Genomic DNA, 23472 nt, shown 5'->3' with positions numbered 1-23472 from the left:
ATTCCCCTCAAATGTAGAACCCTCCCTTTTCATTTTTAAATTCTTACAGAATTTAGGGGTTTTTCTTCCCCATTGTTTCTTTCATCTTTCAATGTCCAATTTAATTTACCAGCCAACCTACAGTTTATTTATAAAAGCAAATATCTTTTTCCATTCATCACTCAGTGGAATCCTTCCCATTGTTTCTTTTCTCTCCCAGTGCTGGTTTTATCCACCAGCAGCCCCACAGATTGACTGTAAAGACAAATCCCTCATTCCTCTCATTGGGAAAAAGGGAGGAAAAAAAAAATCACAGCGTCCCCCACCAGACTGCAGTGGTGTTCATGGGGTCCCAGGATGAGGGAAGAGATGAGAATCTGGACTCCATGTTCAGAAGGCTGATTTATTATTTTATGATATATATTATATTAAAAACTGTACTAAAAGAATAGAAGGAAGGATTTCATCAGAAGGCTGGCTGAGAATAGAAAAGGAAGGAATAGCAAAGGTTTGTCTCTGACTGAGACAGTCTGGACAGCCGGACTGGGATTGGCCATTAATGAGAAACAACCACATGAGACCAATCCCAGATCCACCTGCTGCATCCCACAGCAGCAGACAATCATTGTTTGCATTTTGTTCCTCTCAGCTTCTCAGGAGGAAAAATCCCAAGGAAAGGATTTTTCAGACAATATCATGGCTACACCAAACAAGGAAAATCCATCACAAAGTGCAAAACCCACTGGAAATGGGGCTCTGCCTGTGCTCCAGGTTTGTTGTCAGTGGCAATGTCTGGGGGTGAAAGGAATGAGGGATTTCTCTTCCCAAACTAACTGGTAGATAAAAGCAGCACTGAGATAAAAGAAACAAAGGGAAGGATCCCACTGAGTGATGAATGGAATGAGAGGGATTTGTCTTTCCAAACAAACTGTGGGTCTGCTGATAAATAAAACTGGATACTGAGAGATGAGAGAAACAATGGGGAGAACCATAAATTCCATGGGAATTCCATTGATTGACACAAGGAATAGAAAAATAAAAGGGGGACGTTAGAAGGGGGTCTGTAGTAGGGAAGTTTGAACTTCTCAAATGGAGAAGAGAGAAGGGAAATGTGGCTGGGAATTGGGATAAAAAGGAGGCTGAGCACTCAAAAAATTGGAGAGACCCCAGGGGAATGCCCCAGGGCCTCTCCTTGATTGGAACAAAGTTCCAGGATTGCTCTGTCTCCTTTTGGACATCAACCCCAGGTGATTGTGGGTGAATTTAAGAATGAAAGCCTGGCTGGGTTTGTGCTGCTCTCCTCCCCAGAGCCCCTTGATTGGAACAAAGTTCCAAGGCTGCTTTGTCTCCTTTTTGGACATCAACCCCTGATGTTTGTGGATGAATTTAAGAATGAAAACCTGGCTGGCTTTGTGCTGCTCTCCTGCCCAGAGCCCCCTGGGGCTGCCCTTACCCACGATGAGGCGCTCGGTGTCCGGGAGCTGCTTGAAGAGTTTCCTGAAATCCTCGTTGCGCTGCTTGTACGTGGGGCTCAGCACCTGCAGAGAAAAAGGGGCTGTGAGGACAGGGGCAGCTGGGACACGGGCTGGGGACAGCAGGGACACCTCAGGGACAGCAGGAGAAGGGGGGCAGAGGCACTGAGGAGCTCCCATCACAGCCCAGAGATGGGAGGGTTTGGGCTTTATGCAGGGAGGGAGAGGAAGAGGAGAACGTGGCTTGGGAGAGCAATCCAGGCTGGAAAGGAAAAAATCCTGGAAAGGCTGCAGCCCTGCCTGCAGAGGAGCTCTGAGTGCCTGCAGGGGAGTTCCCTGTGATTGCAGAGTTCTGAGTGCCTGCAGAGGAGTTCCCTGAGCCTGCAGAGGAATTCTCCCTGCCTGCAGAGGAGTTCCCTGAGCCTGCAGAGGAATTCTCCCTGCCTGCAGAGGAGTTCTGAGTGCCTGCAGAGTTCTCTGTGCCTGCAGAAGAGTTCTCTGTGCCTGCAGAGGAGTTCTCCGTGCCTGCAGAGGAGTTCTCCCTGCCTGCACGCTGTCCAAGGTAGGAAGGTGTGCTCTGCTTGCAGCCCTCACCTGCCAATTGCCAGCAATGGGGCAGGTGCCCCAGGAAATGGGGGAGTCACCCCATAAAATTGGGGGATTCAGCACAGAAAACAGGATTCAGCACAGAAAATAGATTTACCCCAGGAAACGGGTGATTCACTCCAGAAAATGGGGAATTTACCCCAGAAAATGGGGGATCCAGCACAGAAAATGGGGGATTCAGCACAGAAAATGGGTTATTCAGTCCTGCCAGAGGAGCTTGAGCAACCACTGGCACTGAGAGCTCAGGATCCCCATGCCCACCCCTCTCCCCACCAAAAACCCACAGCTGGGACAGTGAGAGCACTTCAGGGGCTCCCAAAGGGCTCTCCCCAGGACTGAACCCTGCCCTGGTTTTGTGTCCTGGCCTCGGGGAGCACGGGGCTCAGGGACAGCAGCTCCTCTCAGGGTTCTGGTTTCACACCTCCTCCACCCTGTGCCAGCTGCTCCCCACAGCCACAACCAGAGGCAGAAGCAAATCCACATCCCCCAGAGAATCTGCAATGTTCCTCCTCCCACAAATGCAGAGGAGCCACCTGGGATCCAACAATTCCCCTCTTTATCCAACAATCCAGAGGTGCTGATCCCCTAGGGTAGAAATGTGGGAGCGTTCCAGCGAGGGCCCCAAAATTCAGAGATTAGAGAAGGCAGTTTGTGCCTAAGAATGGTGGTGGAGCCACAGGGGTGGGAGGAATCCAGAGTTTATTTAGAATTAGCCTCACAGCGCTGCCAAAAGCTGTCAGATGGCGGCAGATTTGATGTTGGCTGTCAAATCACAGACAACCCCTCGCCCCCAAAAGCATTCCCTGCTCCTCACAGCAGCTCAGAACTAGAAACAGAATATCCCAACACTTGCTCCAGCCCCGTGGGCCCAGAGGAAGGGATCTCACTCTGAGCAAAACCTGCCAACCAGCTGATGACAGAAATATCCATTGTACTTACCAAACTCCCAGCCTGAACATCTGGAAAAGATCTTGGGCTGAGATGGGCTCCAGCAAGAGCCCAAGGCCAAGATTTCCAGGAACAAGCAGACAGGATGGGGATGGAGTGGGGGAAAGGGATTCTAATCCCTGCAGGGCTGAGCTTTGGGAGCTCAAACCTGCCCTACAGAGGCTCTGCTCAGCCCCAGCAGCTCTGCCAGGGTGCAGCCAGCTCAGAGACACTCACAGCAGGGATTTCATCAGCTCCAGGGCTGGCATTTCCTCCAGAGAATTCCACAAGTCCCTCTGGGTCCCACCACGGCAGCTCTTGGTCCAGGGAAAGATCCCAGAGGGAGCCACACTCCAGCAGGGAATCCATCTCCTTCCCTCAGCCCTGCCCAGCTCCCCAGCTCCACTCCAACTCTGCTCTTCCTGCTCCCACTGCTCCTCCTTTATGTCCAAAGCCCAGAGGTGCAGCCTGGCAGGAGTCCAGGTGGGTTTAGGTGCTTCCCCTGCTCTCCTGCTCACATCCAGCTCATCCAAAGCCCAGAGGTGCAGCCTGGCAGGAGCCCAGGTGGGTTTAGGTGCTTCCCCTTCTCTCCTGCTCACATCCAGCTGATCCAAAGCCCAAAAGTGCAGCCTGGCAGGAGTTCAGCTGATCCAAAGGTACTTTCCCCTTCTCTCCTGTTCACATTCAGCTTGTCCAAAGCCCAGAGGTGCAGCCTGGCAGGAATCCAGGTGGGTTTAGGTGCCTTCCCCTGCTCTCCTGCCCACATCCAGCTGGTCCAAGGCGGCTCCTGAAGATCTCAGCGAGGATTTCCCCTCCAGAGGACTTTTCCCAAAGAGGCTCATCGGGGTGATTGTGCTGCTGGGCACCCTCTGTGCTCTCCTGCTGCAGCCTCAGCAGCTCCTCGCTGTGGGCATCCCCTGCAGGAGCCCTGGCAGGTGTGAGCAGGGCAGCAGGAGCCCCCAAAAGCCCAGGAGTGCCAGACCCGACCCTGCAGCGACTCACGCGGCTCCCAGCACGAGGCAAACGGCTCCAGCTCAGCTTTCCCCTCCCTGGCAGCAGAAAAAGCAGCAATTCTGCCTCCTCAGTGCCTCAGGCTCTCCTCTCTGCTCTCAAAGGCAGCCTCAGCCTCTTCCCATGGAAGGGGCGGGCGGGGAAGATCCCAAAATGCCTCCACATGCCTGGAGTGACTGGAGCTGGGAGCTCCGCAGCCAATGCCCGGCAGTAACCCAGCCCTGCCTCCAGCAGATGTTTCCTGTCATGGAAAGTTGCAGGACAGAGTGTGCTGGGGAGGCTGAGGGGAGCCTGGGACGTGGGCTCCTGTCCCACTCCCTGCACATGGGCCCCTGTCCCTGCCCCTGCAGTGCTCAGTGCTCTCCCAAACACAGGTGGGCTCCTGTGACTGCCTGGGACAGCAAATATTCCTGCCAGGCTCATGTTTAGCACCACCTGGAGAGGGGCTGGGAACACAAATCCTGAGAGGAGCCCTGAGAGAGCTGGGGGTGCCCAGCCTGGAGAAAAGGAGACTCAGGGCTGCCCTCATCACTGCACAGCTCCTGAAAGGTGCCTGTGCTCAGCTGGGCTGGGCTCTGTCTGCAGCAGCACTGACACAGCCAGAGCACACAGCCTCCAGCTGCACCAAGGGAAACACAGGCTGGAGAGCAGGGAAAAGGTTTTACAGAAAGGTGATAAAGTTCTGGAATGTTCTGCCCAGGGAGGTGGTGCAGTCCCCATCCCTGGGTGTGTTTAACAAAGCCTGGATGTGGCTCTGGGTGCCAGGGTTGGGCTGGGCTGGACTTGATGATCTTTAGGGTCTCTTCCAACCCTGTGATTCTCTGTGTCTTTTCCCTGCTCAGGTCAGTTAAAGGAAGAAGAAAAATATTCAGGCGTGTGCTAGATAAAAATAAAGGATGTGGCTGGGAGGAACCAGCCATGGGAGGCCCACGAGGCAGAATCTGAGGGGCTGCACCACTCCTGGGTGCATCCCAGAGCCCACCCTTCTCCCCCAAAAAATGGGACTGTCTAGGATTCATTCAGTAGGATTCACTCAGGCCACTCTGGGAATGAAGGCCCTGCAGGTCCAGGAGATGTCCTGGGGTGCTGGCACCCCCTGTACCCCTGCCCTGAGTGCCAGCCTCTCCAGCTCCCTGCTCAGGTGCAGGCAGTGCCCAGGTAAATGCCCACAGCAGATCTGCTCAGCTGTGAGCAAACACTGAAATAAACCCCTCATTCATCCAGAACTGGGCACACAGATCCCAAAAAGCACCAACAGCCAACCCAGCCCCTGCAGAGGCTCTGCTCCAGCCCAGGGGGGCAGTTTGCTCACTGACAAGCTCAGCTGCACCCCAAAATCACCGAGGCACAGAGTTGTTTCCATTCAGCACTGTGGCAGTTCATCCATCTGCACCCCAAGATGAGGGAATAATTAAAAAAAAATAAAATCTGTAGCCTGTGAAGGACAAAGAATTGGCATTACAGCCACCTGCACTGCTTTACTGAATGCTTTATTGAGTTTCCCTTGGCTGGAAATTCCAAAAGGAATTGAATAAAAACCCCAAACAGCCCCAGCGCCCTGGCTGTGCTGAGATGGGCCAGCAGGGATGGGAAGAGCTGACCTGGAGCTGGAGGCAGCAAACATTAACTGCACTGCAAACACAGAGATGGGACAGGATGGCACTGCCCAGGTGAGGGAACTGCTGCCTGGGGAAATGGGGACACAAGGGTCACTCCCCGTGGTGGCATCTCCCTGTGGTGACATCTCCTCGTTCCACACAAACAAATCCTCCACAGGAAACTTCCAGCAAACACTGCCAGGGAAAGGGGCAGGGCAGAGAACACAAAACCTGAGGAATTCCAAGTCTTGGGCAGGACAGAAAACAGGGAGAGAGGTGGCACAAGGGATAGAAAGCAGGGAGAGAGGTGGCACAAGGCACAGAAAACAGGGAGAGAGATGGCAAAAGGGACAGAAAACAGGGAGAGAGGTGGCACAGGGCACAGAAAGCAGGGAGAGAGATGGCACAAGGGACAGAAAATAGGGAGAGAGGTGGCACAGGGCACAGAAAGCAGGGAGCAGAGGTGGCACAAGGGACAGAAAACAGGGAGAGAGGTGGCACAAGGGACAGAAAACAGGGAGAGAGGGGACACAAGGGACAGAAAGCAGGGAGCAGAGGTGGCACAAGGGACAGAAAGCAGGGAGAGAGGTGGCACAAGGCAGAAAACAGGGAGAGAGGTGGCACAGGGCACAGAAAGCAGGGAGAGAGATGGCACAAGGGACAGAAAATAGGGAGAGAGGTGGCACAGGGCACAGAAAGCAGGGAGCAGAGGTGGCACAAGGGACAGAAAACAGGGAGAGAGGTGGCACAAGGGACAGAAAACAGGGAGAGAGGGGACACAAGGGACAGAAAGCAGGGAGCAGAGGTGGCACAAGGGACAGAAAGCAGGGAGAGAGATGGCACAGGGCAGAAAACGGGGAGAGAGGTGGCACAAGGGACAGAAAATAGGGAGAGAGGTGGCACAGGGCACAGAAAGCAGGGAGAGAGGTGGCACAGGGCACAGAAAGCAGGGAGAGAGGTGGCACAAGGGACAGAAAGCAGGGAGGGAGATGGCACAAGGCAGAAAACAGGGAGAGAGGGGACACAAGGGATAGAAAGCAAGGAGAGAGGTGGCACAGGGCATAGAAAACAGAGAGAGGTGGCACAAGGGACAGAAAGCAGGGAGAGAGGGGACACAAGGTACAGAAAGCGGACGGAGAGGTGGCACAAGGCACAGAAAACAGGGAGAGAGGTGGCACAAGGCACAGAAAACAGGGAGAGAGGTGGCACAAGGGACAGAAAACAGGGAGAGAGGGGACACAAGGCACAGAAAACAGGGAGAGAGGTGGCACAAGGGACAGAAAGCAGGGAGAGAGGGGACACAAGGCACAGAAAACAGGGAGAGAGGTGGCACAAGGGACAGAAAACAGGGAGAGAGGGGACACAAGGCACAGAAAACAGGGAGAGAGGTGGCACAAGGGACAGAAAGCAGGGAGAGAGGTGGCACAAGGGACAGAAAGCAGGGAGCAGAGGTGGCACAAGGAACAGAACACAGGGAGAGGGGTGGCACAAGGGACAGAAAACAGGGAGCAGAGGTGGCACAAGGAACAGAACACAGGGAGAGGGGTGGCACAAGGAACAGAACACAGGGAGAGGGGTGGCACAAGGAACAGAAAGCAGGGAGAGAGGTGGCACAAGGGACAGAAAACACGGAGAGAGGGGACACAAGGGACAGAAAACAGGGAGAGAGGTGGCACAAGGCACAGAGGAGAGGGGGAAGGGAAAGCTCATCCCATTTTCATGACTGATGGACTTCTGTGATTTACATTGCTTCTGGAAAACTGCTGGAATCAACAGAACACGCTTCCTGCTTGTGTGGGAGGGTTTAGACCCCACTGACAGCAGGGCTGGTGTGAAAAACCAGCAAAGAAAGTGGCCACCAGTCCAAGAGCATCTCCTCTAAACCCATTCTGGTTGCTCAGATTTTCCATCTTTTTCTCCTTTTAGAAGTGAATGAAAAGCAGAGGAAGATGCTTCAAAGTAATCCCTGGGATCTGGGCTGGAAAATGGATCTGAGTTCACCATCACATGAGCTTGCACTAAAAGTTTACTGCTAATTTAGTGCCTCTACAACCCAGCAAGGGGTAATCCACACACTGAAAACCTGACAGGATGAAAAGCACCTGAAAGGCAGGGAGCTGAAATTGCTCCAGGAATAATCTGATGACATGGTGACTGGGAGTTAACCATTATGAAATTGTTACTGGGAGTTAAAAGATGATTTACAGAGAAGAGAGCTCTTCAACCCCCTGCTCACTCATCAGGATTTTTGCATTCAACTCCATTCCCATGATTGAGGGAGGCTCCCCTGCCACCCCTGGAAAGGTGTTCCTGATGTTCTCCCCAAAATGAGGCAAAATTCCCTTTTTTTTGCCTCTATAGGGAGCATTGGACTCTCTCAGCAGCTGAGTTTCCCCTCCCCTGTGGCACCCACGAGGTCTCCAGAGCAGACAGAGCACTCTGAGCCCAGCCAGGGCTGATTTCTCATCAGTCTTGTGATGTCTGGGTATTCTCCAGAAGCTCAGAGCTCCCCACAAAGGCTCTTTAGAGCCTCACAATCCAGGACAGATCCTCCCAGCTCCTCCTGTACAGCCTTTCCCTGCATTTCCCCAGAGGAAAACTCTGCCCTCTCCCCTTTACCTGCCTCCCCAGGGGTTATTTTTGAGACTCTGAGCTCCTGCCAGGCTGAGGGCTGCCCTGTGTGCACAGATTTGTTGGCAGAGCTGCAGGAGCAGGGCTCCTGTCCCACTCCCTGCCATCCTCAGGGCAGACTTTGCTCTCCCAAACACAGGTGGGAAGGGCTGGGCTCCTATTGACCTGCCCACACTGACTGGGACAGCAAATATTTCTGATATTCTAATATTTAGGAACACCTAAAAGAGACAATTGGTGTCTTTTAAAAGCTAAAGGAAGAAGAAAAATATTCAGGCATGTGATAGATAAAAATAAAGGAATTCAGAGCAAGGCAGACCTTGGGATGCAAATGCCAAAGTGAAAACCTCACAGATTTAAATCTCACCTCTTCCCTGGTGCCAGCTGTTTTCTCTAACTTTTCAAGTTCACCTTATTCATTCTCTTTTCCAGAGCATCTTCTGGATGCTCCTGATGCCTGGTGCTGAGTTTAAGAAGCAAACCTTGCTGTGGGGCAGCAGAGATGCTGCAGGACACTGAGACACAGCCTGACCCAGGGAGGGGGAGCAGAAGGGTTCACAGCCTGAATGAGGCAGGAGAACCCTGGCAGACCTGCCAGGCTCAGTGACACAGAAATGAGAGTTCTCCAAGAGTTCTCCATGCTCAGAACTGGCACCCTTTGCCCAAAACCCAGAGAAAACAAGGAGAGAAGGAGAGAGATTTTATCCCTGGCAGCAAAACAGCTCCAGTTTGTCTCTCATTTTGGGGGACAAGGGGCTTCTCCCAGGTGTGGAGTTCCTGACACCCCCCCAGACAGAGCAGCTCCTCCTGGGTGTCCTCAGGGAAGAGAGAAACACAAATTTCCACCTCTCAGAGCACCTCAGGGGTGCAGGGTAGGGCACATCTCCATTTCAGCAAACAAAACTACAAAGCAAGTTTGGATTTAAGGCCTGAGGTCTATTTTCATGAATTATTTTTAAAATAATAAATGAATTAACAATAATTCACCATGCAGACACACAACCCAAAGCAGACACTACAACAGATTTTTTTTCCCCCTAAAAAACCCCAATATTTCCAAACCAAAGTCCCCATGTACACAATTCCTCACTAAAGGCATGAGAAGCACCACAGGGACTTCTCCTTTCCCCTGACCTTCTGCTCCTCCACCACGAGGACAAGAACACAAAGCAAACCTCAAAATTCTGAGAGGATTCATTCTCTTCTCAATCTCACAAAGCACCTGCAGCAGTTTGTGTTTGCCCTCTGCAAAGCCAAGCAGAGAAAGCACAACCAGAGAGAGAGGGGCAGCTCTGCCAAACCAACCCATGAGCTCCCTTCACCCCTTCCCTCCCACTTCTCCACAGGGCAGGGATGGCAATCCCAAAAAAGCACTGCTGGGATCCACAGGAGAACACACAAAGCAGGAGAAGTTGGTGGCATCTTCAGGAAAAAAACCAAAAAAATAGGAAAAAAAGGAATCCAGGAGAGGGGAAAGGGAGGGTTCCAACTGGCAAAGAGGAATGCAGAGTTCCAGAGACAAAAAGACCAGTTAAAAGCAGCAAAAAAATAAAGAAGAAAACTGGGGATGTCCTGCAGATCTTTGAGGCCCATGTGCTCTTTTAGGGATTATTTTTGGGGGTGGGTTTGCAGGGTGCCTGGCACACAGAACAGCGTGCAGGGGTTTGCTCTGGGCACGGTGGGGTTTGTGTGAAATGAGAGTGGGGGAAAGTGGGCAAAGGTTCCACGAGGAAGGAGATTCCACTGGTTCATTTCTAGTGCTGCCCTCAGAGGGGGGAGGAATGGAGGAACCAGAATGGTCCAAATGGCAGAAAAATCCTGCCTGGAAGGAGCTGCCAGAGGAGAGAAACTCTATCAAGGAGATGCATTAGCAAATTTTTAATGGAAATAACACTGCCAAGTAGGACTGACTGACTTCCTGCAGTCTGTGCCTCATCCATATTTTCACAGTGCTGCTTTTATCTGGCCAGAATGTCTCTGCTAACTAGAAAATGGGTTTGTTTTGTTTTGTTTACAAAGGAAAAAAAATGGGGTGGGGTGGGGAAAAACCACAAAAAACGCAGCCAGTGCTTACTCTCCGGATGTACTGTCTCTCATGCTGAAAATATATGGAGGAAAAACAAGAGAACAGAAAGATAAGATAGAGAGGACATGAAAACACAAGAGACCCACAGAAGCAGAGCACAGCAAAGCACCATGCAGCAGGGAACGGAGCTCAGCAGCTACAGGCAGAAGCAGTAAGAGCCAAAGGACAGAGTCAGGGCTTGGCAGCAGCCAGGTCAGACTGAGGCACCTGCTCACAGTCCTTATCTGCCACTTCTCCACCAGTCTGGCCCACCTTGGTTTGTATTTTATTCTTAAGATAAAATCTTCTTATTCTTTTATTTGCCACCTCTGTCCCTCTCTGCCTCTGGGCTCTCTTCCTGCGATGCTGTTCACACCCAGCAGGATCCTAACTCTGCCTCTCCACCTGGCTGTTTCAGCCCAAATCCCACATTCTGCTGGCCCCCATCCTGCTCTGGATGGCTGCAGGAGGGCAGGAATTGTGGCTGGCTGCTGCATTTGCCTACGGCTACTTCAGAGCCTCCAGGGTGGGGGCCTGACCAGGCAAAGGTGACACCAGAGCAGGGCCCCTCGTGCTGGCAGAAGGAAAAAACACCAAGGCAGAGGCAAAGGGTGGTTGGTGTTTCTCTGGGGTTGGTAGAAAATAATTCCTCTGTGGCCCCCAGACCAGCCTGAGAGATTCAGAGGGTTTGCAGGGTGGCAGCTCTGTTTGACGTGGGGAGCACCACCAGAGTGACCAAAGGGACAAAGCTTCTGCTCTGTGTCCCTGGCATCCCTTCCCTCGGGATGCCAGCCCTCCTTTGCCACCGCTGAGCCATTTCCAGCTCCTCCTCCTGGAAATGGTCAGGGTGCCCCAGTGCCACTGCAAAGCCCCTTGGCACCTTCCCCCCTCCCACCCAGAGCCACCCAGGGACAAGAGAAACGGGAGTACTTACATTATACCAACTCTGGCTTTTCTGTAAGGACAAAATAAAAGAGAAGCATTAGTTAGCACAGAGATCTTAGGATCAAAAAGAAAGAGGGACAGAGAAAGCAGGTCCAATCTGGTTTGGATCATTAGTGAAGTGAAAGTGGGATTAAACAGAAGATTTCAATGGGTTTCACAGCGTGGTGTGACACAGTTATCCCCAGTTACAGGAGCAAGGGACAAGTCCAGCAGCAGGAGTCTGGAACAGGAAACAGTTCAGGCCAAGGTGTGCATGTCCACATGCACACACACACAGACATGCTGCCACCTTGTCTGCAGACCAGCAGTGCCAGCCAGCAACAGAGGAGCTCATCATCATCATCATCATCATCATCATCATCACCATCACCACTATCATCATCACTGCCAGCCACCTCTTTAGGGGCTGGTAAAACTCACATTGAGCCTTCAAAGCACTGCTAAGGGCAGGGACACAGCTTTGCCCACAAAAGGCAAATGTTCCAAGGGTATTTTGAATTTTAAAAAGGACACACACACACACAGAGAGGCAGGAAAAGTGCTGTAGAAAATCGCTAGAGAAGCTAGGCAAGGAAAAAAAAAAGGCTGGGATTTTTTTTTTTTCAGCGTTTCAGCGCACAGTGTTTTGCATCATCTGCACATGTGATTTTTTGGGGTTTTTTTCCCCCCATCCTTATCATGGCATTTCAGATGGTTGGAGAGGACAGGCCACACGTCACATCGGAGCACACAAAAGAGCTGGCTCAGCTTGGAAAGTCACGCTTGGCAATTTCCAGCTGGAGGTGAGATTAATCTGCACAGGGAGAGGAAGGAATGAGCTTCCCACTGCAGCCAGGCTGGCTTTCCATGGGCACTGAGCTCCTTCAGGACACAGGAATCCCCTTTTGGGGGGGATTTCCCCTCTGGGGGCACCAGAGCCTTTCCCACGAGGGTGGGCAGCTCCAGCTGTGCTGTCCCCTCTCCCAAACCCTTCAGTGGATAACACACAGGACAGAAGCAATATTTCACTGCCTTTCCTCCTCTGAAGCCATCTTGCTTCTGACCTTGGAGAACTTTCCAGGCTTTGCAGGCAGTCTGGAATAGGAAGGGAAACACTCTGAGCTGTGCCTGGCCTGGGAATTCCCTGGAATATTCACAGGGACACAGGCACTGCCTGCCCACCAGGGACACATGGGGTGTTCTGCCACAGGGAAGGAGGAGAAGTGTTGATGAGGTCAGAGAGGAACAGATTTCTGTGAAGAAACAGGGGCTGCTCTGTTCCCATCCCTGCATCTTCCTGCTCCAAGCTCCCTGTGAGCCACAAAACCTCACTGGATCCCATTTCTGAAGGATCCACTGCAGAGCTCTCTCATGGAAAGCCCCACAGCAATACAGAACACAGGTTAAAATACAAAAAAAATTACATTAAAAAGAGGAACAGCCCCTTTTCCCCCCAAATCCTGGGGAAAGGAGATGAGCTGAGGGACTGAACACAGAGCATGGCTCATATCCCATACTCACTCCTCCAAGCAGAGGAATTTCCTCCAACTCCCCACTCCTTTCCACACCTGATCCATTCATAAAGGACTGGGTTGAAGTCATCCCTCTCTGCAAGTAGGACGTGGAAAAAAGCCTTATGCAACCCAGTCTAGGCTAAAAAAAGAAGCAGGGTAATTAATCTGAGCCATGCACACAGCACCTTGTCCTCAGGAGCACAGGCCCTGAGATGGAGTTGATTTTCCTGCAGATTTGTTTTGCCATCTGTCTGTCTTAACGAGCAAAAGGCGTAACTCAGAAATTCCTGGGGGGGGGAAAAAAACCTCATAATCAAACTAGAATTGGCACAGCCACACCAGAGGCACTGCTGCCACTCTGCCTGCTGAATCAGGGTGCCATGCTGTGGTGTCAGCACAGCCCAGCAGGATTTCAGTCCCCTCTGCTGCATTTATTGCAGGAACTACTTTTTTTTTTCACCTCCTCACATTTGAGTTTCCCTGAATCAAGGGTCCTCTATAAAGGAGCTCTGCAGGTTCTTCCATACAATAAAAAAATATACTGAGATCCATCATGATACTGATGTCTGTAATTTTACCAACATCCTTAATTATACCAACACTCAAACCTCAGCTTTTGCCTCCACCAAGTCCGACAGACTTGTCCAAAATCCAAACAAACTCAGCCCTTAAATCTCTCTTCTAATTTATCTTTTTTTTTTTTTAAACTCACTGAGAGGGAGATGCAAACTGTGAAAATCAACAGACAGTAAAATGGAGAGGGGGAGGAAAAAAACAAAGAAAAAGGAAAAACATATTCTTACTTTGAGCAGGTTAAGTCTGTCATACTGGAAAAAGAAACCATAAGCATTAGAACTGAAAAGAGAAAATAAATAAGCAGCAGAAGGAGGGGGTTGCACACAGACAGGGAGAAGATGGGACAGGTTTGCAGAGATGATGCTACAGGAGCACAGAGCAGAGCTCGTGGTTACAGGGGGGCTGCAACCAGGAAGAGCTTGGGAGGAATGTGGAAAATGGAATATTTTCTCTAATTCTTTAATTGCTGCCTGGAAACAGCCACGAGTCAGTGACTGACACTGCATGCAGTGCTAGGGAAGGCTGCAGCTCTGCAGGGCACACAGGTCACACCAAACCTCAGCTGACAGCTCCAAACAGAGCTCCTGCCTCCCAGCACCACTGGCACTCCAGTGGAGCACCCAGAGCTTAAAATCTCCTGTGGAACACTGCCTGTGACAGTTCCAGTGCTTGAAAACCCCTGTGGAGCACTGCCTGTGACAATCCAGTGCTTAAAAACTCCTGTAGAGCACTGCCTGTGACAATTCCAATGTTTTAAACTCCTGTAGAGCACTGCCTGTGACAATTCCAGGAGGAATTTCAAACTCCTGCTGGAGCACTGTCTGTGACAATTCCAGTGTTTAAAACTCCTGTAGAGCACTGCCTGTGACAATTCCAATGTTTATAACTCCTGGTGGAGCACTGCCTGTGACAATTCCAATGTTTTAAACTCCTGTAGAGCACTGCCTGTGACAATTCCAGTGTTTAAAACTCCTACAGAGCACTGCCTGTGACAATTCCAGCGTTTATAACTCCTATAGAGCACTCCCTATGACAATTCCAGCATTTCTAACTCCTGGTGGAGCACTGCCTGTGACAATTCCAGCATTTATAACTCCTGTAGAGCACTGCCTGTGACAATTCCAGCATTTCAAACTCCTGGTGGAGCACTGTCTGTGACAATTCCAATGTTTAAAACTCCTGGTGGAGCACTGCCTGTGACAATTCCAGCATTTCAAACTCCTGGTGGAGCACTGCCTGTGACGATTCCAGCGTTTCAAACTCCTGTAGAGCACTGCCTGTGACAATTCCAGGAGGAATTTCAAACTCCTGCTGGAGCACTGTCTGTGACAATTCCAATGTTTAAAACTCCTGGTGGAGCACTGCCTGTGACAATCCCAGTGCTTAAAAAACTCCTGGTGGAGCACTGCCTGTGACAATTCCAGTGTTTAAAACTCCTACAGAGCACTGCCTGTGACAATTCCAGCGTTTGTAACTCCTGGTGGAGCACTGCCTGTAACAATTCCAGTGCTTAAAAACCCCTGTGGAGCACTGCCTGTGACAATTCCAATGTTTTAAACTCCTGTAGAGCACTGCCTGTGACAATTTCAGCATTTATAACTCCTGTAGAGCACTGCCTGTGACAATTCCAGTGTTTATAACTCCTATAAAGCACTCCCTGTGACAATTCCAGCATTTCAAACTCCTGGTGGAGCACTGCCTGTGACAATTCCAATGTTTATAACTCCTGTAGAGCACTGCCTGTGACAATTCCAGCATTTCTAACTCCTGGTGGAGCGCTCCCTCTGACGGCAGCGCTGCAGCACGACAGAACAGCACAGACAAGAGAGGGCAGGGAGCTCAAGCAGACCTGGCAGCAGTTGTACCAACACAGCAGCAAACTCATGGGCTCAGGCTGCTCCACCTCATCAGGCAGACAGGTTGGGAAAGCAAACCATTCTTCCCGCAGGAGATGGCTGGGGAGAGGAGCAGAGGCTGGGAAAGGAGAGTTTAGAATCTTTGCCCTCTATTTTTTTTTGTTCCTAACCTCTCCCTGTGTGAACAGAATTGTCTGTGTGGGGGGAAGCAGAGGGTTTAACGCCTGAAAATTCTTCATTTGTGCCAGAGGAAGCACAGAACACTCGCTGATGCTCGTGGATCCAACTCAGAATATTCTGTGTGAGGCTCTGGCAGGCTGCTGGGGTCCCTCTGAACTCACCTGGGCTCCACTCCCCTCAGCTTCCCCAGCTGCCTGGCAGAGTTTGGGTTTTTCCCTCTCAGGGAAGCAGGGGCTGGCTGCAGGCACCTCAGAGCACACACATTTTACAAACACCCCACCAGCCCCTCTCCTCAAACCCTCTGCACAGCCTGTCCTGCCCCACACACCTCCACTCACCAGCAATCCTGCCAGGACTCTGCTACTCCAGACCTTGCATTTCTTGCACACCTCACCTCGAGACTTTAGTGCTCCCCTGAGTTATCCCAGCTACAGACACCAAGCACAAGACAATCTGTCTTAAAAAATACACACCAAGAAGCTCCCAGCAGACTCCAGCAAACCATGCAAGGTCAGGCTGGCCACAAGGACCGTGACCAAGGGATGACACTGAGCCAGCACTGCTCTCTGAGAACTTGCCTAGAAGGAAACCTGAGGCATCCACTGGGGAGAGGCCAAGACAAGGATTCTGTGGAGTTTTGTGAAGCCATCCAAGACATTCTGCTGTCATAAAGTGGAAATGCCAACAGCCTGGCACTTTCTCCAACAACACCCCGCCTGTGTTTCTGATTTTTCCACTCTTCTGAGGGCAGCACAGAGGTGTGAGATCAAATCCCAAATGATCTTATCTCCAATTCAAACACCCACAGAGGGATCTTCCACTTCTCACCTCTCAGAGCGAGCCCATGAATTCTCACAATTCATTTGGGACAGGTCTGTTCTACCAGGTCCAAGCTGGGTTCACTTGAAATCACTGATCTTTAATATTTACATCGCACAGCAGAGCGTGCAAGGGCAGTAAGCTGAGATCACTGGCCACAAAAATGCTATTTATCATGAAAAACAGGGAAGAAGTCATGGAGAACAACTCTTGTTTCTGAAATGATGGGGGGAGAAGGAAAGAGAAGGGATCGTGGCTCTATTCCACTCCAGAGGATTTCTCCCTGGCAAAGACAGCAGCTCACTTCAAGGGAGAAGGGGAAGCAGAACTGAAAGGCTGGAATGATCTGGAAGCAGCTGCAGGGGTGTGATGAACAGGCCAGTTCTCAGTCTGTGTGAGCAAATACAGAGATGCCAGTGATGTCAGGGAACCCAGCTTCCAGCTACAGGCACGGGGCTGAGCTCTTGCTGACATTCTCCCGGCCACAGCAGGAGAATGCCTGACTGGGGTCAGCACTCAGCACCACAGGGAGGGTTCCTGAGTGATGAGACAGCTCTACAGTGGGGGACAGGAGAGAAAAAAGAAGGCTTACTTTGGAGAGGCGCTTGTGTGACTTAATCGGAGAGAAAGCATGCAGGAATGAAAAGAGAGAAATTAGGGAAAGAAGAAAAATTACCTGGCAGATCCAGAGAAGGAAAACCCACACACCCAACAGAGAGCACCAGGAATTAAAGTTCAGCTTTAGCCGTCCCCGTGTTGGTAAAAACCTCACTCCCATGACCTTAACTGCGAGGGCCAGGGTGACACAGCTCCTCTCTGTGGTTCCCCTTCCCAAGGAGCCCATTCCTCTGTGAGCAGCCCAGCGTGGCTCTGAGCACGGCGTGCCCTGCATCCTCCTGCCTCCCACCCCACGGCATCCTTGGGAACGCAGTGCTGGCAGCCCCGCGCGGAGGGAGTCACCGGGACGGGGTTTGTAGGTCACTGCGTGCACAGGAAGCCAGGCTGACCTCAAGGGCAACCTCAGAACGCCAATGATTCAGCTTGAAAAACCCTTTTCCCCCCTCTTTTGAGCTCACAGGCTGCCCCCAGAGTGGAGAGAGATCAGAATGTGGGCCACTGAGTCCTGTTCCCTCTGCTGAGCGGCCACGAAGGGGAGGGGGTGAAGATTTCTTGTCTGTGACACAACCCAGCAATGAATCAGGCAAAGATCTAACAATTCATTTCATACAAGCCATCAGAGTTCTGCCTGTGAAATTATTCAGGCTGAAACATCTCACTCCAAAAATCTGGGCAAACACCAGTGTGTCAGCAAACACAGCTGACACATCGCTGATCTCAGGGTTATCATCAAAGGTTTATTTGGTACCCCAGGCTCTCGTGTGTGTTTTACCAGGCCCCACTCCTCACACAAAAACCTAGAGCCAAACCTGAAACTCTCTTTTCCTCCACAGCAAAGACAAGGCTGTTTCTAATATTGTCCAAAGACACACAAAACCTTCCTGGTTAAAATATCAGCTACCCTGGGCAAGCCAGCCATAACATTGCAGCCATGGGAGAGATGGGCAGAGGGCTGGAGAAGCGGTTCTGTGCAATTTGAACTGATCTCAGAGGGCTTGGATAAGAAATGCACAGACCCTTCACAGGGGAAACCTTATTAATTTCATGATCCAGGTGATAAAATGCAACAGCTGATTGTCAAGGTGTGTTGAAAAGCCCTGGTGTTTTCTCACAGAGCCTCCCAAGGAACAGGACTTTGAGAGAAAGGACCTAGAGAAAAGAGGACCTAGAGAAAACAGGACCTCAGAGCTGCGCTGAGTCTGCCCCAGGTGAGGACTCCGAGTGAGGAGGACCCCCAGAAACCCCACGGGGGAAGAGGGAGGGGAACCAGCCAGAGAAGAAGAGACAGAGGACAAAGGCGGCGCGGCCACGCGTCCCCACGGCGCCGCGCCCGCCCTCACCTTGGAGTTCTTGGCCCCGCTGCGGCCGGACTGCGAGGAGCAGCTCCTCTGGACGCCCTGCTCCGGCGTGGACGGCGACTTGTCCGAGGAGTGGTCGGAGCCCTTCTCCACCATGGCGTCCCCCGGGGCGTCCTGCGGCGTGGGCGAGCGCGAGCGTTTGCGCAGGATCGGGGAGCAGGCGGGCGTGCTGCGGTTGGAGTTACTGGCGGTACTGCGGGCACAGGGAGGGCAGAGAGCAGGGTTAGAGCATCCCCAGAATGGAACAGCTGCACCCCGAGCCGGGCAGCAGCCACACACAGCAGGGCTGCTTCCTGAGCGGTCGCACCCCGCGTTCCCCATGGGTTCGGGCAGTTCTCCTTTACCAGAGGGAGAGGAACTGCTGGCAGTGCCTTTCTCCAACCACCCTCCAAGCCCACAGAGCAATGCCCATGAGAAGGAACTCGTTGTCTCCCGTGGGCTCCCGGAGTTTCAAATGATCTGAGCTCAGAGAAATCAAGTGCGTGCTGAAGAATGAGAGAGGTGTCAGCGTGCGCTCAACACAGCCTCGCTCTGCCCCTCCTTCACTGGTGCAGCTCTTCTCCACAGGATGCACGAAAATGGGGTCACACCTTTCAGAAAACACCCCACCAAAGAGCACCAGAAACCCCGGGGCTCTGGGAGGGGAGTGGTGATGACATTCAATGCAGCACTTCCTGTACAGAGCCATCCTTTCCCACACCAGTTAGAGCTGGGCATGAAAACGGTTTGCTGTGACCCAAAAGCCTTTGTGATTAAAAAAAAAATTAAAAATTAATTTCCTTTTTCACAATGGGAAAAGCAAGGCCTTTCAGAGTTTTACAGAAATTATGAGGGGAATGGAACTTCTCATTCTCTTTCCTCAGCAAATGCCCCAGCACCTAGATCAGCCAGGCAGCAATGTACAAACTAACACAGAACAGGAAAACTCAGATTTCCTCACTGCTCCTTCTCTTTTGGTGCCTCTCCTTCCTGCCAGACTCTTCAAAATCCCAGACACTACCCCCATTTTTCCCTCCGTCACTCATTTCCTTCAGGAGTCAAATCTATTTCTGACCAGCCCAGACATCCTCAAGGCTTTTCCAGCTGTGCTGCCCAAGTCAGCAGGTCACAGAGGAGCCTGGTGCAAGGATTGCATCTGTGCTGACTTCTTCAGGAGCCTGTTTTCTCATGAGCAACACCAAACATCTGACAGCAGGGAAAGGATGGAGGAATTACAACTGCAAGGGACTGAATTAAAGGAGTTGTTACAGCCAGACTCTTAAGGGCTGTGATTAAAGCCAAATTGCACCCAACAATCACAATAATGCAATGTACTCCAAAAGGATCATTTCCTCCCTGAAAAGCTAGAGGAGCTGAACACATGCCTGAGGTTTCATTAATTCCTAGATAAAAACCATATCCATCTCTCCTTATCCCTGAAGATGCCAAAAGCATTTTACAAGCATTAGCTGGATACGAGCAGCCAGTGCAACACACTGCCCAGGTTTGGCTCGGTTTGGTTTTGGATGAACTGGCCTGGTAAATTCTCCTTTGTTTGCTCACTGCTTGTGTCAAGGCACAAGTGATGAAACTTTCCCTGAGCAGCCTGCAGGAAGCACCCAGCCAAGCTGCTTATGCAAACAGGGCCAGAATCAGATTTCCTAGGAGCTGGCACGGGGCAGGAACAGCAGCTGGAGCTTCCCAGGAGCCCCTGAGGAGATGTTTTCACCCCTAGAAAGTGTGGAATTTTATTTCAGGCTGGATGAAGTTAAACTCTGCTCTGTTACCTATTTCTACTCAGTAGGAAGAGAAATATAGAGCAATAAAAAGCTGTTCAAATATCACCCAAACCCCAAGGCAGCTCCACAGCAATCCCCCTTGGCTTGGGGCTCCTCACCAGGAGCAATGGCACATCCCCAAGGGAAATATTGTCACATCACCTTGTCCTGTGCCCTCCCTTTCCCTGGACAAGGATATTGAATGCTAAACCACTGCAGCAATATTCAAGATTTAATCCCCCCACAAATAATAACTGAAGCAAAAGACAAATCAGAAAATGATCTGGAGCATTCTCCCAGCAGCTCTGCCTGCCACAGTTTAGGTATAACATGAAGTAAAATTATCAGGGATTTCTTAGTTTATTGAAGTATTAAAAAGGATCAGGTTCCTTCACAGATTTTCAGCTGATCCAGTCAAAATGGGTGTTTCACCTGGTCTGTGCTCCTGCTAAACTCAGTTTTAGCAGCCCAGCAGAGCTATATTGGTCACTCCAAGTTCATCAGCAGCAGTCCCAGAGATGGAATTGCTTCTGAATCACCATTTTTACAGACTGCAGGAAAAGCAGACTTCTAGTTAAAACCTCTGAATTCTGAGGCTGTGCTGGTCCAGCTTGCTGTTGAGACAACACAAGCTGGTTTCTGTGAGAGGTCCCCAAAAACACAAGGCAAGAACTGGAGGCCACTGTCCCTGACCAGCACCTCACTGGCTAAACCTGTGTGAACACATCTAATTATCCTCTACAGCTCTGCAAAACCTGAGTTTACCACACACAAACCCGTCTCATTTTCACTTCGTGCAAGTTCAGTTTCACTTTGAGCTTGAGTTTAGAACAGCTCTGTAAAGCCCAAGCCAAATTCAGCCCAGCCTCTGTTTGCTTTCATTTTGCACTTGTGAGATTTTGCTGCTGCTCAATGAAAGCTCAGAATGAGCAGCTCAAAACCGGGGTACAGGTGAAACTCAAGATGAAAAATGCTGCAAATTTGGGGCTATTTTAGTCTTTTTATGGTCTTACAGAGCTCCTCAAGGTGGGTTTGTAGTCATAGCCCAGCATGCCCAAGCACTGCAGCTGCACCAGCTTAGATGTTTTAGATCATTTAGATGCATTCAGATCATTGCTTAGAGCTGGCAATTTTATTTTTGCCCAGCTCACACACTGCCATAGCCACAATTTGTGGTGCCAGCTCTGCCAAGCACAACCCCGGGCAGATTCTGTCTTACAAGCTCATTTTTTAATTTAAAAAATTAAATCCATCCACTCTATCATGTATGGGGCATGTGGATTCTCACCTGTGCAGAAATAAGGGGGTAAAATAACATCAAGGGCTCCTTCTTTGGCACAAATACCAAACCCAGGAGGGCTGAATTTCCCTCCTATTTCCTGATAGCTGTGAAATGCTGAATATTTCTCACATGAAGGACTCATTTTTTAGTCTAAAAAATTAAATCCATCCACCTCTATCATGTATGGGGCATGTGGATATTCACCTCTGCAGAAATAAGGGGGTAAAAATAACATCAAGGGCTCCTTCTTTGGCACAAATACCAAACCCAGGAGGGCTGAATTTCCTGATAATTGGGAAAATCTGAGTATTTGTGGCATGAAGGACTCCACAGACAGAGAAAATGAAGGATCTGTTAGCTGATGCCAGCGAGGATGGGTGCAGAGAGCACAGGGCTGCCCCTGCCCCGAGCCCCTCCGAGCCCTCCCTGCTCCTGCTCCTTCCCTGCAGTTTGAATCCAGCCCAAGCACAGCCATGACGAACGCTTTCTGCAGTTGCCATGGCAACCCAGGGCTGCAATTGAACCAGGAATCAACGCCTGAAATGCCAAAACGGCTTGACCCACTTTGAAAAAAAAATAATTGTAATAAATCACGCTTTAGAGACCTAATTGCCCAGAGTGCATTCAGGGCCTCACATCCCCCTGCAGAGTAGCCTTCAGTGGGTGAGACAGATTAAGTGAGGGACAGAACACAAACAAGCCCACCTAAGCAGCAGCCCCTTTGCTCTGGGGTGAAAACCTCTGCACAGAGCATTTGAAAGCACAGAGGGCTGGGTTTGTCTCCTTGGTTTATGTCCTTGCTGTCCCTAAAGGAAAAAAACCTCATCAAAACACCATCAGCAAGAGTGGTGTGGGTGGGAAGGGGCCAAACTCTGCTCAGATGTGGACAAAAAAGCATCAATAATCTGCAGCAAAAGAAATCTGTAGCCTGCCAGTGTCTTGGAGCTGGAGAGGGGTTTGTAGCAGAAATTGGAGGGATAGGAGAAGGAGTAATAGATTCAGAATGAAAGAGGGGAAATTTAGGGTGGATAAATGGAAGAAATTGTTCCCTGTGAGGGTGGGGAGGCCCTGGCAGAGGGTGCCCAGAGAAGCTGGGGCTGCTCCATCCCTGGAATTCCAAGGGTGAGGCTGGGAACAGCAGAAGGTGTCCCTGCCCATGGGACAGGTGATGCTTAAGGGCCTTTCCAACCCAAACCACGCTGGGATTCTACAAGCTTTCCTTCAGCTGATGAAAAAGAACATTTGGCAACGCACAGAGCAGCCCCTGAGACACCAGGCAAGACACAGAAGGGCCAAATTTCCTCCTCCAACAGAACCTTCCCTGTAAGGCTCTGAACCAGGTGACAAACAGAGTCCCACCAAGCAGTCCCTTTGGGGAAGGCATCCCACCAGTTAAGACTGGTGTTCCTAAAACCATGAAGGAGCTTTTTACAAAGCTTTCATGGAGAACTCCACGAGAAACCTGCCCTTGCTGCAGTCTGGTGAATGAATCCTGCATGGATGACACCAAAGTCTGTCCATCCAGCAGCTCTGAAATCACAGCCACCCCTGGGACTGACACAAGCACTTCTCCCCCAGAGGAGCCCCAGGAGCCAGCAGCCAGCTCCACAGGGCACTGTCACAGCCCCTGTGACACAGCTCAGCACAGCAAACCCCTTTGGCTCTGCCCCTTGCAGGGTGGGAGTTAGAATTCAGCCACAGGTAGGAAAAGGACGGAAGAATTTTGCAACTGGAGCAGCTCGGCTAAACAAGCTCAGGTACTCAGCTGTGACCTCCAGCAGCTTCTCAGGGGCAGAAAAACACCACCCACACCACTCCCTGCAGCACATTTCTAAGCCCCTTGGATTCCCTCAAGCAAGCCCTGATCTGGAAAGCTTAAAGGCCTCCAAGTCTGCCCTCAGCTCTCCAAAGAATTTGCTTTCCAAGAGTCATCCTGCAATTACTCACTTCTCCCTGGGAACGAGCTCTCCCAGGCCCAGAATTGGGGTTTGTGCTGCAGTTTGAGCTGAGCTCTGGAAGGGCTGAGCAGCATGTCCCCAAAGCAGCAGAGATGCACATATTGAAGCACATATTGAACTCTCTCTCTCTGAAATCCATGGGCTGTGCAGAGCCAAGCCTGTGCCTACACTTTCCTGAGTGAGACCAGAGGAGATCCTCGAGGGCAGCACAGAACTGGAAGAGAGCAGAAAGGTCAAGAAGGCACCTCAGGCCTGGCTGTGGCACTGAAAAGAGTTAATTCTCCCCAGAAACAGCTATTAGAGGGGTTAATTAGACGCCTACAAAGATACTTTTCTGCCAT

The 23472-nt window shown here is 51.0% G+C and overlaps 1 protein-coding gene across 6 annotated transcripts in view; it reads right to left on the bottom strand.

Moving 5' to 3' along the window:
• GRAMD1B (GRAM domain containing 1B) overlaps positions 1 to 23472 on the bottom strand; it is a 115685-nt gene that overhangs the window by 26661 nt on the left and 65552 nt on the right. For 3 of the 6 annotated variants that reach the window (XM_084221620.1, XM_084221624.1, XM_084221621.1), the window contains 3 exons: positions 18117 to 18327; positions 11224 to 11244; positions 1433 to 1517 (listed from right to left, as the gene is read on the bottom strand). In XM_084221620.1, the coding sequence (XP_084077746.1) occupies positions 1433 to 1517; positions 11224 to 11244; positions 18117 to 18327 (317 nt within the window). Of the gene's footprint in view, positions 1 to 1432; positions 1518 to 3221; positions 4070 to 11223; positions 11245 to 18116; positions 18328 to 23120; positions 23205 to 23472 lie in introns of those variants that run through there. The other 3 variants (XM_084221622.1, XM_084221623.1, XM_084221625.1) reach the window with 3 other exon arrangements.

The sequence above is a fragment of the Fringilla coelebs genome, assembly GCF_963513975.1.
Source record: "Fringilla coelebs genome assembly, chromosome: 25".
NCBI classification, from domain to species: domain Eukaryota; kingdom Metazoa; phylum Chordata; class Aves; order Passeriformes; family Fringillidae; genus Fringilla; species Fringilla coelebs.
The sequence above is the reverse complement of the archived record's forward strand: the minus strand, read 5'-3'. Positions and strand labels throughout refer to the sequence as shown.